Source organism: Procambarus clarkii, chromosome 79, assembly GCF_040958095.1.
Source record: "Procambarus clarkii isolate CNS0578487 chromosome 79, FALCON_Pclarkii_2.0, whole genome shotgun sequence".
NCBI lineage: Eukaryota > Metazoa > Arthropoda > Malacostraca > Decapoda > Cambaridae > Procambarus > Procambarus clarkii.
Window position 1 is genome coordinate 4,208,117 of NC_091228.1, and position 14,632 is coordinate 4,222,748.

Sequence of the window (14,632 nt, forward strand, 5' to 3'; positions counted from 1 at the left end):
TTCTCTCCCTCTCTCGTCTCTCTCTCTCTCTCTCTCTCTCTCCTCTCTCTCTCTCTCTCTCTCTCTCTCTCTCTCTCTCTCTCTCTCTCTCTCTCTCTCTCTCTCTCTCTCTCTCTCTCTCTCTCTCTCTGTCTCTCTCTCTCTCTCTCTCTCTCTCTCTCTCTCTCTCTCTCTCTCTCTCTCTCTCTCTCTCTCTCTCTTTCTCTCTCTCTCTCTCTCTCTCTCTCTCTCTCTCTCTCTCTCTCTCTCTCTCTCTCTCTCTCTCTCTCTCTCTCTCTCTCTCTCTCTCTCTATCTCTCACCAGGACAAGAGCAAAAGCCAGCTAACATATATATTTAATATCCAGAGAAAACATACACAATACATGACATAGAACATTATCATACAACACTCTAGCCTACTGCGACCCGGTATCATTCCAATATCATATCCTGGCTTCACCAACTGTCCATATCAAGTGGGTGCCCAACTCTTGGCTTACCACTTACCTCACTACATGGGGCTGAAATCCTGCCACAACAATACTGAATCCTCAGCCCTAAAAGTATATGAAACTCAGCTCGGGGCTGAAACACCAGAAACCTCTACATAAATATTCCCCAACAAAAGAAGAAATCAATCTCTCACCTTACGCTGCGTCTTAGATGCCAATAATCATTCAAGCACTCCCCTTATACATTTATGTGTCCCCCATGAACCTCTGTTCTGCTCCTAGAGGTTCACTACCATATATATATATATATATATATATATATATATATATATATATATATATATATATATATATATATATATATTATGTTTAGTTTTAGTGAGTTAGGGTGGGGTTGGGGTTGGGGGTTGGGGTTGGGGGGTGTTGGATTATCAAACCGAAACAGGACCATTTTTCCTATACATCACAGGTCTTATTTTCTAATATTTACACATTCCTCATCTATTCTATTTTGAAACTTTTTCTGTACCACTTATTTCTTTTTGTTGCATTATATTTTGTTGCTGTTGCTTGACTCATCATTTATGTCATTGTATTTGTGTGTGGTTACAATGACTCATATGGTGAGTGAGCAACAGGGCGGCCGGTTTCTCCCTCACTGACTCACTCGTCTTTCCAGACTAAGGTTTCTGTCTGGGAGATTCCTCTATTCCCTTTAAGCTTATGACAAATCCTTGGATTTCATTTTACCTTCCGCTTCCCCCTATATGGTATATGACGTAGTGAGGCCCTGTGGGCCACTTGCTGGCCCACACAGCTCTCTTGACCACCAGTTTCCTCGGGTCCTAGGGGCCAGATTCACGAAGCAGTTACGCAAGCACTTACGAACGTGTACATCTTTCCTCAATCATTGACGGCTTTGGTTACATTTATTAAACAGTTTACAAGCATGAAAACTTGCCAATCAACTGTTGTTATTGTTATAAACAGCCTCCTGGTGCTTCGGAGCTCATTAACTGTTTAATAATTGTAAACAAAGCCGCCAAAGATTGAGAAAAGATGGACAGGTTCGTAAGTGTTTGCGTAAGTGCTTCGTGAATCTGGCCCCTGGGAATTTTGGAAATACGTCAGGCATAGAGAGAGAGAAACAGATATGGCAGAGGCCAGATTAAGACTGGGTCACACCAACCTGGCTGTAACACCCACAAATGAACATAAATTAGCTTTTCAACACTGCAATGTGCTTTATACAATTGGACATTACGTCATTCACTGTCTCAGACATCACAGTGCCAGAATTAGCTTCAAACATGTGATTATCACCGTTAAAGTGCCTTTTAACGCCGAAAACATGTTAGTGGGAGTAGTTGACCAGACCACACACACTAGAAGGTGAAGGGACGACGACGTTTCGGTCCGTCCTGGACCATTCTCAAGTCGATTGTGGCGATCGACTTGAGAATGGTCCAGGACGGACCGAAACGTCGTCGTCTCGTCCCGTCGCCGCCCCGTCGCCGCCCTGTCGCCGCCCCGTCGCCGCCCCGTCGCCGCCACGTCCCCGCCCCGTCGCCGCCACGTCCACGCCCCGTCGCCGCCCCGTCCCCGCCCCGTCGCCGCCCCGTCGCCGCCACGTCCCCGCCCCGTCGCCGCCACGTCGTCGCCCCGTCGCCCCCGTCGTCGCCGCCCCGTCGCCCCCGTCGTCGCCGCCCCGTCGTCGCCCCGTCGTCGCCCCGTCGTCGCCCCCGTCGTCGCCGCCCCGTCGCCCCCGTCGTCGCCGCCCCGTCGTCGCCCCGTCGTCGCCCCCGTCGTCGCCGCCCCGTCGCCCCCGTCGTCGCCGCCCCGTCGTCGCCGCCCCGTCATCTCGTGACAACAACAACAACAACATTCAAGCCTGGCCAAATCGTAAACATTGAAGCGTCACTGTGGGTCACCTCCCAACATTACCATTGGTGGCCAGATTTCCATTCCCCGTCTACCTTACTGTGGCTTGAGTCACCCCCGTGACTACCATCTGTGTTGGCGTCTGTCTGTGTCTCTCTCTACCTCCTCTATGTCTGCTTTATTTCTGTCTTTGTATTTCTGTCTAGGTCTTCTGTTGTTTGCCAGAGAGGATGTGTATAACCCAGGCTGTGTATAACCGGGCTGTGTATAACCCAGGCTGTGTATAACCCAGGCTGTGTATAACCCAGGCTGTGTATAACCCAGGCTGTGTATAACCCAGGCTGTGTATAACCCAGGCTGTGTATAACCCAGGCTGTGTATAACCCAGGCTGTGTATAACTCAGGCTGTGTATAACTCAGGCTGTGTATAACTCAGGCTGTGTATAACCCAGGCTGTGTATAACCCAGGCTGTGTATAACCCAGGCTGTGTATAACCCAGGCTGTGTATAACCCAGGCTGTGTATAACTCAGGCTGTGTATAACCCAGGCTGTGTATAACCCAGGCTGTGTATAACCCAGGCTGTGTATAACCCAGGCTGTGTATAACCCAGGCTGTGTATAACCCAGGCTGTGTATAACCCAGGCTGTGTATAACCCAGGCTGTGTATAACTCAGGCTATGTATAACTCAGGCTGTGTATAACCCAGGCTGTGTATAACCCAGGCTGTGTATAACCCAGGCTGTGTATAACCCAGGCTGTGTATAACCCAGGCTGTGTATAACCCAGGCTGTGTATAACTCAGGCTGTGTATAACCCAGGCTGTGTATAACTCAGGCTGTGTATAACCTAGGTTGTGTATAACCCAGGCTGTGTATAACCCAGGCTGTGTATAACCCAGGCTGTGTATAACCCAGGCTGTGTATAACCAGGCTGTGTATAACCCAGGCTGTGTATAACTCAAGCTGTGTATAACCCAGGCTGTGTATACCAGGATGTGTATAACCCAGGCTGTGTATACCAGGATGTGTATAACCCAGGCTGTGTATACCAGGATGTGTATAACCCAGGCTGTGTATACCAGGATGTGTATAACCCAGGCTGTGTATAACCCAGGCTGTGTATACCAGGATGTGTATAACCCAGGCTGTGTATAACCCAGGCTGTGTATACCAGGATGTGTATAACCCAGGCTGTGTATAACCCAGGCTGTGTATAACCCAGGCTGTGTATACCAGGATGTGTATAACCCAGGCTGTGTATAACCCAGGCTGTGTATAACCCAGGCTGTGTATAACCCAGGCTGTGTATAACCCAGGCTGTGTATTACCCAGGCTGTGTATAACTCAGGCTGTGTATAACCCAGGCTGTGTATACCCAGGCTGTGTATAACTCAGTCTGTGTATAACTCAGGCTGTGTATAACCTAGGCTGTGTATAACCCAGACTGTGTATAACCCAGACTGTGTATAACCCAGACTGTGTATAACCCAGGCTGTGTATAACCCAGGCTGTGTATAACCCAGACTGTGTATAACCAGGCTGTGTATAACCCAGGCTGTGTATAACCCAGGCTGTGTATAACCCAGGCTGTGTATAACCCAGGCTGTGTATAACCCAGGCTGTGTATAACCCAGGCTATGTATAAGCCAGGCTGTGTATAACCCAGGCTGTGTATAACCAGGCTGTGTATAACCCAGACTGTGTATAACCCAGGCTGTGTATAACCCAGACTGTGTATAACCCAGGCTGTGTATAACCAAAACAGCTATTTTCTCCATCTGAGGTTCGAATCCCAGTGATGTAGTCTTACTACTAATTCGTACTACCATCTTCTAGTGCCTTAAACCTTACTGTTCCGTAGTAAACTGGGTCTTTCCTTATTACTGTACTCCTGTAAATGTTGCATCTGAGTTCATATCATCGATTTTCATTTGCATTGTCGCAATCATGGTAAGAGGCAGTGACGTAGAGTGTTGTAGGGCAGGCATGGGTGGTTGGCCATGCCTGCCCTAGTTGGTTAGTTAGCTGGTAGTTAGTTGGACTAACTACCATCTGATAGAGAGACTGGATGAGAAAGATATATGAGGAAAGAATCAGTAGAGGGCGTGTGAAGCAAGACTGGGGATATAATAGGCATTATAATATATAATGAGTATATTATATATTATATAATGAGTGACTCATTATAATATATAATGAGTCACAATAACGTGGGTGAAGTATGTTGACCAGACCACACACTAGAAGGTGAAGGGACGACGACGTTTCGGTCCGTCCTGGACCATTCTCAAGTCGATATAATAGGCAGAGAAAGACTGAAAGACTGACAGTCTGAAGAGGCTTTGGAGCAACAGAAGGAGAAGGGAATGAAAGAGGAACATCATCTCGAGTCATAGACCATCCTTTAACCCCCAAAACACCCACCCCACCCCGGAGCCGGTCGGCCGAGCGGACAGCACGCTGGACTTGTGATCCTGTGGTTCTGGGTTCGATCCCGGGCGCCGGCGAGAAACAATGGGCAGAGTTTCCCTATGCCCCTGTTACCTAGCAGTAAAATAGGTACCTGGGTGTTAGTCAGCTGTCACGGGCTGCTTCCTGGGGGTGGAGGCCTGGTCGAGGATCGGGCCGCGGGGACACTAAAGCCCCGAAATCATCTCAAGATAACCCCACCCCTTCTCCCAGAAACACCCCCACTCCCCCCCCCCCCCCCACACACACAGTACGGGGGTGAAGGGACCAAAGAGCCAAAGCTCAACCCCCGCAAGCACAATTAGGTGAGTACACACACACAGTACACAGTCTGCCGTTCACAGTGACCGTATAGATCACAGTCCCTGGCATATACTGTGCCACCCACATCATATTTAATGGTGTTAACTCTCATACATAAATAAAATTTGCATATTTCATCAAACATGAAATAGCTTGGATAATTTATACCATTTCACATGCAAATGTAGACACGATCAAATATACAACACTGAACTACTATGATATACAACGCTAAGTTCAAAGGTCATGTCGAACCGCTAGGAAGCCATGACAGAATACAACAGCTCAAATAATAATACAGTAATACAATTAAATAATACATCAGCTTTGACGTGATCCCTGGAAACACAAACCGAAACTGTCTCTATTTTCCGCTTGTTACAACTTGTAATAAAGTTGTTACATCTTGGCTTAACGTGTTTATGACGTATTAGAACGTTGTTACAACTTGCTATATTGGTTGTTATAACTGGTTAGGAGGTGTTAAAACTTGTTCGAACGTTTTACCAACGTCGTAGTTTCGGTGTGTGTTTGGTGGGATATCATCACTCGCTTCCTCTTTAAGCAACACGCTTCTAACACTGAAAAATTAATTCCTGAAACTAAAAGTTTGCTAATTATTTGACTCTGTTGAGTTCTCTCACGCAAAGTTGGCGGATGGGTGTGTTCAGTCGACATTCACAGACACGGGATGGTTCGAGATTCAGCTGAATTCACCAGAGCCCTGAGTCCCTCAACTGGAGCCCCACACCAAGGGCTCCAGGGCAGTGTGGGAAAAGAACCTTCGACCTGTGTTCTGTCCACAGAGGGGGAGGAGGGGGAGTCAGCGTGGGAAGTGGTCATAATAGCAAGTTTATTGACTGTTCTGTGTGCTCAGCCACTGCGCTATCTCAACTGTTCCTTGCGATTTTATTGTTTAGAGCACACACACACACACACACACACACACACGCACATACACGCACACACACACACGCACACACACACACACACACACACACACACACACACACACACACACACACACACACACACACACACACGCACACACACGCGCACATACACGCACACACACACACACACACACACACACACACACACACACACACACACACACACACACACACACACACACACACACACACACACACACACACGCACACACACACGCGCACATACACGCGCACACACACACACACACACACACACACACACACACACACACACACACACACACACACACACACACACACACACACACACACACACCTTCGGGATCCAAGAGACAATGCTCGATCCTGCAAGCACAAATAGGTGAGTACACACACACACACAGTACACACACACACACACACAGTACACACACACACAGTAACAAGTGGAGTACCACAAGGATCGGTGCTGGGACCAATTCTATTTCTTGTATATGTTAACGACATGTTTACAGGCGTAGAGTCCTACATGTCGATGTTTGCGGATGATGCAAAGTTGATGAGAAGAGTTGTGACAGATGAGGATTGCAGGATCCTCAAAGAGGACCTGAACAGATTGCAGAGATGGTCAGAGAAATGGCTACTAGAATTCAACACGAGCAAATGTAAAGTTATGGAAATGGGACTAGGAGATAGGAGACCAAAGGGACAGTACACAATGAAGGGGAACAGCCTACCTGTAACGACGCGTGAAAGAGACCTGGGGGTGGACGTAACACCTAATCTATCTCCTGAGGCACATATAAATAGGATAACGACAGCAGCGTACTCTACACTGGCAAAAGTTAGAACATCATTCAGAAACCTTAGTAAGGAGGCATTTAGGGCGCTTTACACTGCCTACGTAAGGCCAGTCTTAGAGTATGCCGCCTCATCATGGAGTCCCCATCTGAAGAAGCATATAATGAAACTGGAAAAGGTTCAGAGGTTTGCAACGAGACTCGTCCCAGAGCTACGAGGGATGGGGTATGAGGAGCGCCTGAGGGAACTGTGCCTTACGACACTAGAAAGAAGAAGGGAGAGGGGGGACATGATAGGAACGTATAAGATACTCAGAGGGATTGACAGAGTGGACATAGACGAAATGTTCACACGGAATAGTAACAGAACGAGAGGACATGGATGGAAGCTTGAAACTCAGATGAGTCACAGAGATGTTAGGAAGTTTTCTTTTAGCGTGAGAGTAGTGGGGAAATGGAATGCACTTCAGGAACAGGTTGTGGAAGCAAATACTATTCATAATTTTAAAACCAGGTATGATAGGGAAATGGGACAGGAGTCATTGCTGTAAACAACCGATGCTCGAAAGGCGGGATCCAAGAGTCAATGCTCGATCCTGCAGACACAACTAGGTGAGTACTAGGTGAGTACACATACAATCGCACACACACACACGCGCACGCACGCACGCACGCACGCACACGCACACACACGCACACACACACACGGAATGCATTAGGCAGTGATGTGGTGGAGGCTGACTCCATACACAGTTTCAAGTGTAGATATGATAGAGCCCAATAGGCTCAGGAACCTGTACACCAGTTGATTGACGGTTGAGAGGCGGGCCGAAAGAGCAAAGCTCAACCCCCGCAAACACAACTAGGTGAGTACACACACACACACACACACACACACACACACACACACACACACACACACACACACACACACACACACACAAAGGAACTGTGTTCTGCCCGTGTTACCTTGAGGGGCTTCCGGGGCTTAGCGTCCCCGGGGCCCGGTCGTCGACCAGGCGTGTTACTTAACATTCCTTATGGAACACTCTCACAGGCACTGATCCATTCGCTAATCACATTCTCCACTCACAACTAAGGATCCTGGGTTCGATCCCCAAGCGGGACAGAAATGGCTGTGTACATATCCTTTCACCTGATGCATCTGTTCACCTAACAGTCAATAGAAACCCAGGAATCAGGCAACTCCTGTGGATGTTCCATCCTGTGAAGGGTCAATAGGTCGACCTTGAGGTGACCTTGATACAAGCCTAAAGTATATTTATACCTGTCTAAAGTTGGAGGCCAGACGCTTGCGGCTAGCCTCACCCAAATATGCAGGGGGATTGGTCTGAGGTACGGGACGGACATAGGCTAGTTGAGGTTGGACTAAGTTACATGATTTAAGAATTATTAGGCATTATAATCACCACCCTCCCCAGATGATTTTAATTGAGTCATGCATGACATATATAGTGTGTGGACAAATCCACAAGGGCCGTGACGAGGATTCGAACCTACATCCGAGAGGATCCCAGACGCTGCCTTAATCGACTGAGCTATCTTGAGAGGTTATCTTGAGATGATTTCGGGGCTTTAGTGTCCCCGCGGCCCGGTCCTCGACCAGGCCTCCACCCCCAGGAAGCAGCCCGTGACAGCTGACTAACACCCAGGAACCTATTTACTGCTAGGTAACAGGGGCATTTAGGGTGAAAGAAACTTTGCCCATTTGTTTCTGCCTCGTGCGGGAATCGAACCCGCGCCACAGAATTACGAGTCCTGCGCGCTATCCACCAGGCTACGAGGCCCCTTGTAAGCTACGACATGGTAAAAGAATTGCAACCGGGAAATCATCCTGATTTACTGCAGGATCCGTCGGTAAATCAGGATGATTTACCGGTTGCAATTCTTTGACCATGTAGTAGCTCAGTCGATTAAGGCAGCGTCTGGGATGCTCTCGGACGTAAGTTCGAATCCTCGTCATGGCCCTTGTGGATTTGCTCATTTAATTCATCACGCTATTGTGATTTCTGTGTGTAATGGTGTGTGATCCCAACGAAAGGGAGCTAAGAGGATAAAGACGAAGGGGTCAAGGTAGATAAAATAGATATAGATAGACATATATAAACAGAAAGATATATGGAGATAGATAAACAGAGAGAGAGATATATAGAGATGAAAATATTAACCCACTATTTCAAAAGACAAGGAAACGTAGACTGTATATTTCGGTCCCAAACTGGGAACCTCTTCAGCAGTGAGCGAAAATGCCGTTGTTGTTGTTATAGATTCAGCTACTCGGAACAAGTTCCAAGTAGCACGGGCTATGGTGATCCCGTAGTGGACTTACCTGGCACAGGAGCGGGGCAAGTAGCACGGGCTATGGTGAGCCCGTAGTGGACTTACCTGGCACAGGAGCGGGGCAAGTAGCACGGGCTATGGTGAGCCCGTAGTGGACTTACCTGGCACAGGAGCGGGGCAAGTAGCACGGGCTATGGTGAGCCCGTAGTGGACTTACCTGGCACAGGAGCGGGGCAAGTAGCACGGGCTATGGTGAGCCCGTAACTTACCTGGCACAGGAGCGGGAGGCAAAAGCTTAGGTATATACACAGCAATGTGCTGCTTCCCTATTCTGTGTGAGCGACTACACAGTGTAGATCAAAAACCAGCTACAAGCTCATCCAACATCCTCACTTCACAGGATGGTTAGTCGTACATGGAATTAGGAGAGAACAAGAAATATAATGCTGATCTATTAGCCTCCACTGGCAAAATCTGGGTGCAGCACAGGAATATCTTCCAATATTCCTGAGTGTATGAAGTAATTACAGAGATCAAAGTACCTCATACCATTTGGTCTGAAGTCACTAATAACAGGGCAATCACAGATATAGTGTTGGAGAGTATGTCCCAGCTCTTGTTCACATAGTTTACAATTGGAATGCCAGGATAAATGCGGGAACGTTTGACAAGCCACTGGCTTCCTGCCCTCGTCGAGGTCACTAGAGAGTTAGTGGCCCCCGGGTAAACAACTGAATATTTGTATGTCATGTATGAATTACTGTAACGTTTGACAAGCCGCCGGCTTCCTGTCCTCGTCGAGGTCACTAGAGAGTTAGTGGCCCCTGGATAAACAACTGAATTACTGTATGCCCTAAATACTTTGCGTATTAGTGGTTTCATTAAATATATTTAGCTGATTTACCTGGCCATTAACCCTAATGGCCTCGACGAGGACAAGAAGCCGGCGGCTTGTCAAAGGTCTCCTCATTTACCTTGATCTTTATTATGTATATTTGGAAATTCAGCATAGTTTTGGCAGTTACAGCTTCGACAGGTAGGCGGTTCCATGGGTTCATAACCCTGTGGGTGAAAAAGTATATCCTGTTCTCAGTTTAACATTGTGCATTATTGAGCTTGAAACCTTTGCTCCATGTTTGTGTTACATCTGACCTTTTGAAGAAAGTGTCGGGATCAACATGCTCCAAATTGTTCAGTATTTTAAAAGATTAAGTGAGATCCGCCTTGTCATGCCTGGTCTGCAGTGTTGCTAGCCCTGTGGCCCTCAAGCGGTCCTGATACGAGAGATGACTTAGCTTTGGAATGATTTTTGTTGTCCGGTGTTGCACCTTCTCCATAGCAGCTATGTCCTTCTGAATATGTGGTACCTTGACCTTCTTGAATATGTGGTACTTGGTAAGTAATTCAAATGGGGGCTCTCCAGAGATTTATACAATTGAATCATAACCTTCTTTTCCTTATAGTCAAAAGTACGCTTGATTATCCCAAGAGTTTGGCTAGCTTTTCTGACTGTTACAGCCACCTGTTGTGCTACTTTTAATGAGTGGTGGATCCTGACTCCAAGGTCCCCTTCTTCACCAGTCTCCTGTAATGTAATGTTATTAATGTGGAAGTCGTGGTGTGGGTTGTTTTGCCTCATATGCATAGTCCATATTATGCAATAATTGTTCAACCACCGTACTGTGTTCTGTATATTTTTTTTATATATAAACTGTTGTTAATAATACTGTAGTACATCGGAGTCTGTAATTTAAAGGAGTCTCACCAAAATTATACATTTTCTATCACGAGATATAAGAAAATAGTAAATACTTCATGGCAAACTAAACAAATTTGTCACAGCTGCTCTTGCATTTAAATATTTCCGAAATACAGTATTGGTTTGCATTATCGTTCTACAAACTCAGAAATTCTTTACATTAATAATTTGTGTAATAATTTTTGTTATTTTTTATTAGCTAGTAATAGGAAAAAATATTAAATTGATGGCATTTAAAGGTGTTTGGTTGCTCAAAAATTCTCGTATGCTTCAAAGGATACAATTTTCAAATGATAAGGAGCCCACCCAAGATACATAATATCAAGAAATATAGAGTCTCGGTGCACCCTGTCCTCCTAATAGAGCGTCGCATTTTGACGTATACTCTAACCTAAAGCCAAAAATTGTCGTACTAGAAAAAGAAAGCAGCTGGCGAAATTGACATACTGTCCCGTTTTCTGTTTTGGGTTATCTAGAAGGTACTTTAAATGACATTACACAGTGATCGATCATTCCCAAGGGAAGGGGGCGTTCTAATTCTCCTACTGCTCTAAGTCATTGAGTGGGAATTTCATGTCAAGTCTGAATGGTTAGGCATTGCCTCTCATTCTTCAGGGTCCATTGACATGTTGGCTTAAGAAGTTTCTCGTTGCTACTTCCATGAATTTAGCTCATTGTGCGTCTGTACGCCCCTATGGAGTTACCTATTTTCACAATCTTCTCAGAGGAAGTTTGTAGTCACCGTTAGGACACAGAAGGAGTCCATAGTCTCTGTTGGACCACAGAGAGAGTCCACAGTCTCTGTTGGGCCACAGAGGGAGTCCATAGTCTCTGTTGGACCACAGAGAGAGTCCACAGTCTCTGTTGGGCCACAGAAGGAGTCCATAGTCTCTGTTGGACCACAGAGAGAGTCCACAGTCTCTGTTGGGCCACAGAGGGAGTCCATAGTCTCTGTTGGACCACAGAGAGAGTCCACAGTCTCTGTTGGGCCACAGAGGGAGTCCATAGTCTCTGTTGGACCACAGAGAGAGTCCACAGTCTCTGTTGGGCCACAGAGAGAGAGTCCATAGTCTCTGTTGGACCACAGAGAGAGTCCACAATCTCTGTTGGACCACAGAGAGAGTCCATAGTCTCTGTTGGACCACAGAGAGAGTCCACAATCTCTGTTGGACCACAGAGAGAGAGTCCACAGTCTCTGTTGGACCATAGAGTGAGTCCACAGTTCCTATTGGCTCAACGGTAACTCATCCCGCTTCGCGAGCGATCTGGCCCGGTTCGTATCCTGGCCGGGAAGGACTGACTAAACTCCAGTCCTTAACTGTACGCCTCTGTTCACCCAGCAGTAATTGTTTACTTGGTTGACAAACGATTGGCGGGTCGTATTCCAGGGGAAACTAGAGGGTAAGGCTGGCCATGAACTATGGGAAGGGACAGCTTTCAGCCTGCTAATAGGCTTCGACAGTCGTTTGTTCATGTACCCATTTGTATGAAACCAAAATACAAAATTATAATAGAGGAAGTCCACAGTCTCTATTGGACCACAGAGAGTCAGTCACTAGTGGGCTACAGAGCGGGTCCACAGTCTCTTTTGGACCATATAGGGATTTCACAGTCACTGTTGGGTTAAAGAGGGAGTCCATACCACACTTTTTAGGGAGTCGATATTTACTGTTGGTTAGCAGAGGAAGTCCACAGTCTCTGTTGGGCCACAGAGAGAGTCCTCAGTCTCTGTTGGGCCACAAAGGGAATCCACAGACCCTGATGGACCACATAGGGAGTCCACTGTTCCTGTTGGGCCATAGAGAGTCCACAGTCCCTGTTAGGCCATAGACTGAGTCTACAATCCCCGTGGGGCTATAGAAGGCGTTCACAGTCCATAATCGGTCACAGAGGGCGTTAACAGTTTCTGTTGAGCAATCGAGGGGGTCTACAGTCCCTGTTGGGCCATAGATGGCGTTCACAGTCCAGTCCGTCATCCTAAAGTTTCCCAACGTCAAGAAAACGGTCAATTTAAAGTGGTCTCTCCTAACCTACTAGAGGACCCAAAACAGAAAACGGGACAGTACGTCACTTTCGCCAGCCGCTTCCATATTCTAGTACGACAATTTTTGGCCTTAAATAACGCATACGAGCGAAAAGCGACGTTCTTGGTAGGTGGACAGGTTGCACAGTCGTTGTTGGGCCACAGAGAGAGTCTACACTCACTGTTGGGTCATAGAGGAAATCCACGGTCCCTATTGGACCACAGAAGGAGTCCACGGTCCCTATTGGACCACAGAAGGAGTCCACGGTCCCTATTGGACCACAGAAGGAGTCCACGGTCACTATTGGGGGCACAGAGGGAGTCTACAGTACTTGTTAGGCCTCAGAAGGAGTTCATAGCCTCTGTTGGACAAGTAAAGCAAGAGGCGGTGTATAGCAGAACACAAGTACAGCAAGTGGGGGGGTGTATAGCAGAACACAAGTAGAGCAAGCCCCTATGACAGTCGACACTTTGCAACTTTTTTATTTGTGTCTACCACTATATTCCCGTTTTCTTATTACGCTTTAAAATATATTTTCTATGTTTGTGTTTGAGGAGTAACTAAAACGTAATTAATATACGTATTACAGTATACTCCTGACTGACAGTGTCGCTACTGCCAGTGATACGCAACTCCAGACACTGTTGAACCTCTCTACTGTCTCAAAGGTTTTACACTTCCACATATATAAAATGTGGGTTTCTAAGCTTTAGGTATTTATTCTTAGATATCAGCTGGAAAAATGTTGAAATTGCAAGTCTGAATGCGAAAAGAGTCATGATTATTGATTAATTTATAATTCATAATTCATAATTTATTATTAATTAGGATTCTTATGCCAAAAATAAGTCCGTAAACGTAAGAAATAAGGCAATAGGATATGTGTATTTATTTCTAGAACCGTTTGCAACAAGACATGTAATATGACTTCGTTCTCGACTCACAATCGACGATCGCGGGTTCGATTCCCGGGCAGGAGAGAAGTGGTTTGAGCTTATATCTTTACACCTAATACCCCTATTCATCTTCCAGCAAATACGTGCCGGAGAGTTAGACAACTGGTGAGAACATAGGAATTAAGGAAATTGCAAAATGCCTATTGACCCATACATGGCCGCTCTTATTTATAAGTTAAAAAAAACTCATCCATATATACAGACATTGTCAAAATAACGTGACTGAAAATTACACACCCAACGAGCTTCACAGAAACACAATATATTATTGCAATAATCAAAACGTGGATGAATGTAGAAAACAGAACTATTAGCTGAATATTAAATATTAAATAAAGGGACACAAATTGTTTTAATCGGTTGTACTCACCTAGTTGTACTCACCTAGTTGTGTTTGCGGGGGTTAAGCTCTGGTTCCTTGGTCCCGCCTCTCAACTGTCAATCAACAGGTGTTTACTAGTTGTGTTTTTGCGGGGGTTGAGCTTTGCTCTTTCGGCCCGCCTCTCAACTGTCAATCAACTGTTTACTAACTACTTTTTTTTTCCCCACCCCACACACACACACACACACACCCCAGGAAGCAGCCCGTGACAGCTGACTAACTCCCAGGTACCTATTTACTGCTAGGTAATAGGGGCACTTAGGGTGAAAGAAACTTTGTCCATTTGTTTCTGCCTCGTGCGGGAATCGAACCCGCGCCACAGAATTACGAGTCCTGCGCGCTATCCACCAGACTACGAGGCCCCTAGAGGCCCTACGAGGTGTACAGGTTC

General features: G+C 46.4%; 1 protein-coding gene across 1 annotated transcript in view; it reads right to left on the minus strand.

Annotated features, from left to right (window-relative positions):
* Positions 1–2,293, minus strand: part of LOC138357636 (uncharacterized) — a 6,963-nt gene extending 4,670 nt beyond the window's left edge. The window contains exon 1 of the mRNA XM_069314637.1: positions 1,911–2,293. Within this exon, the coding sequence (XP_069170738.1) occupies positions 1,911–2,293 (383 nt within the window). The remainder of the gene's footprint in view (positions 1–1,910) is intronic.
* Positions 2,294–14,632: the final 12,339 nt, after the last annotated feature.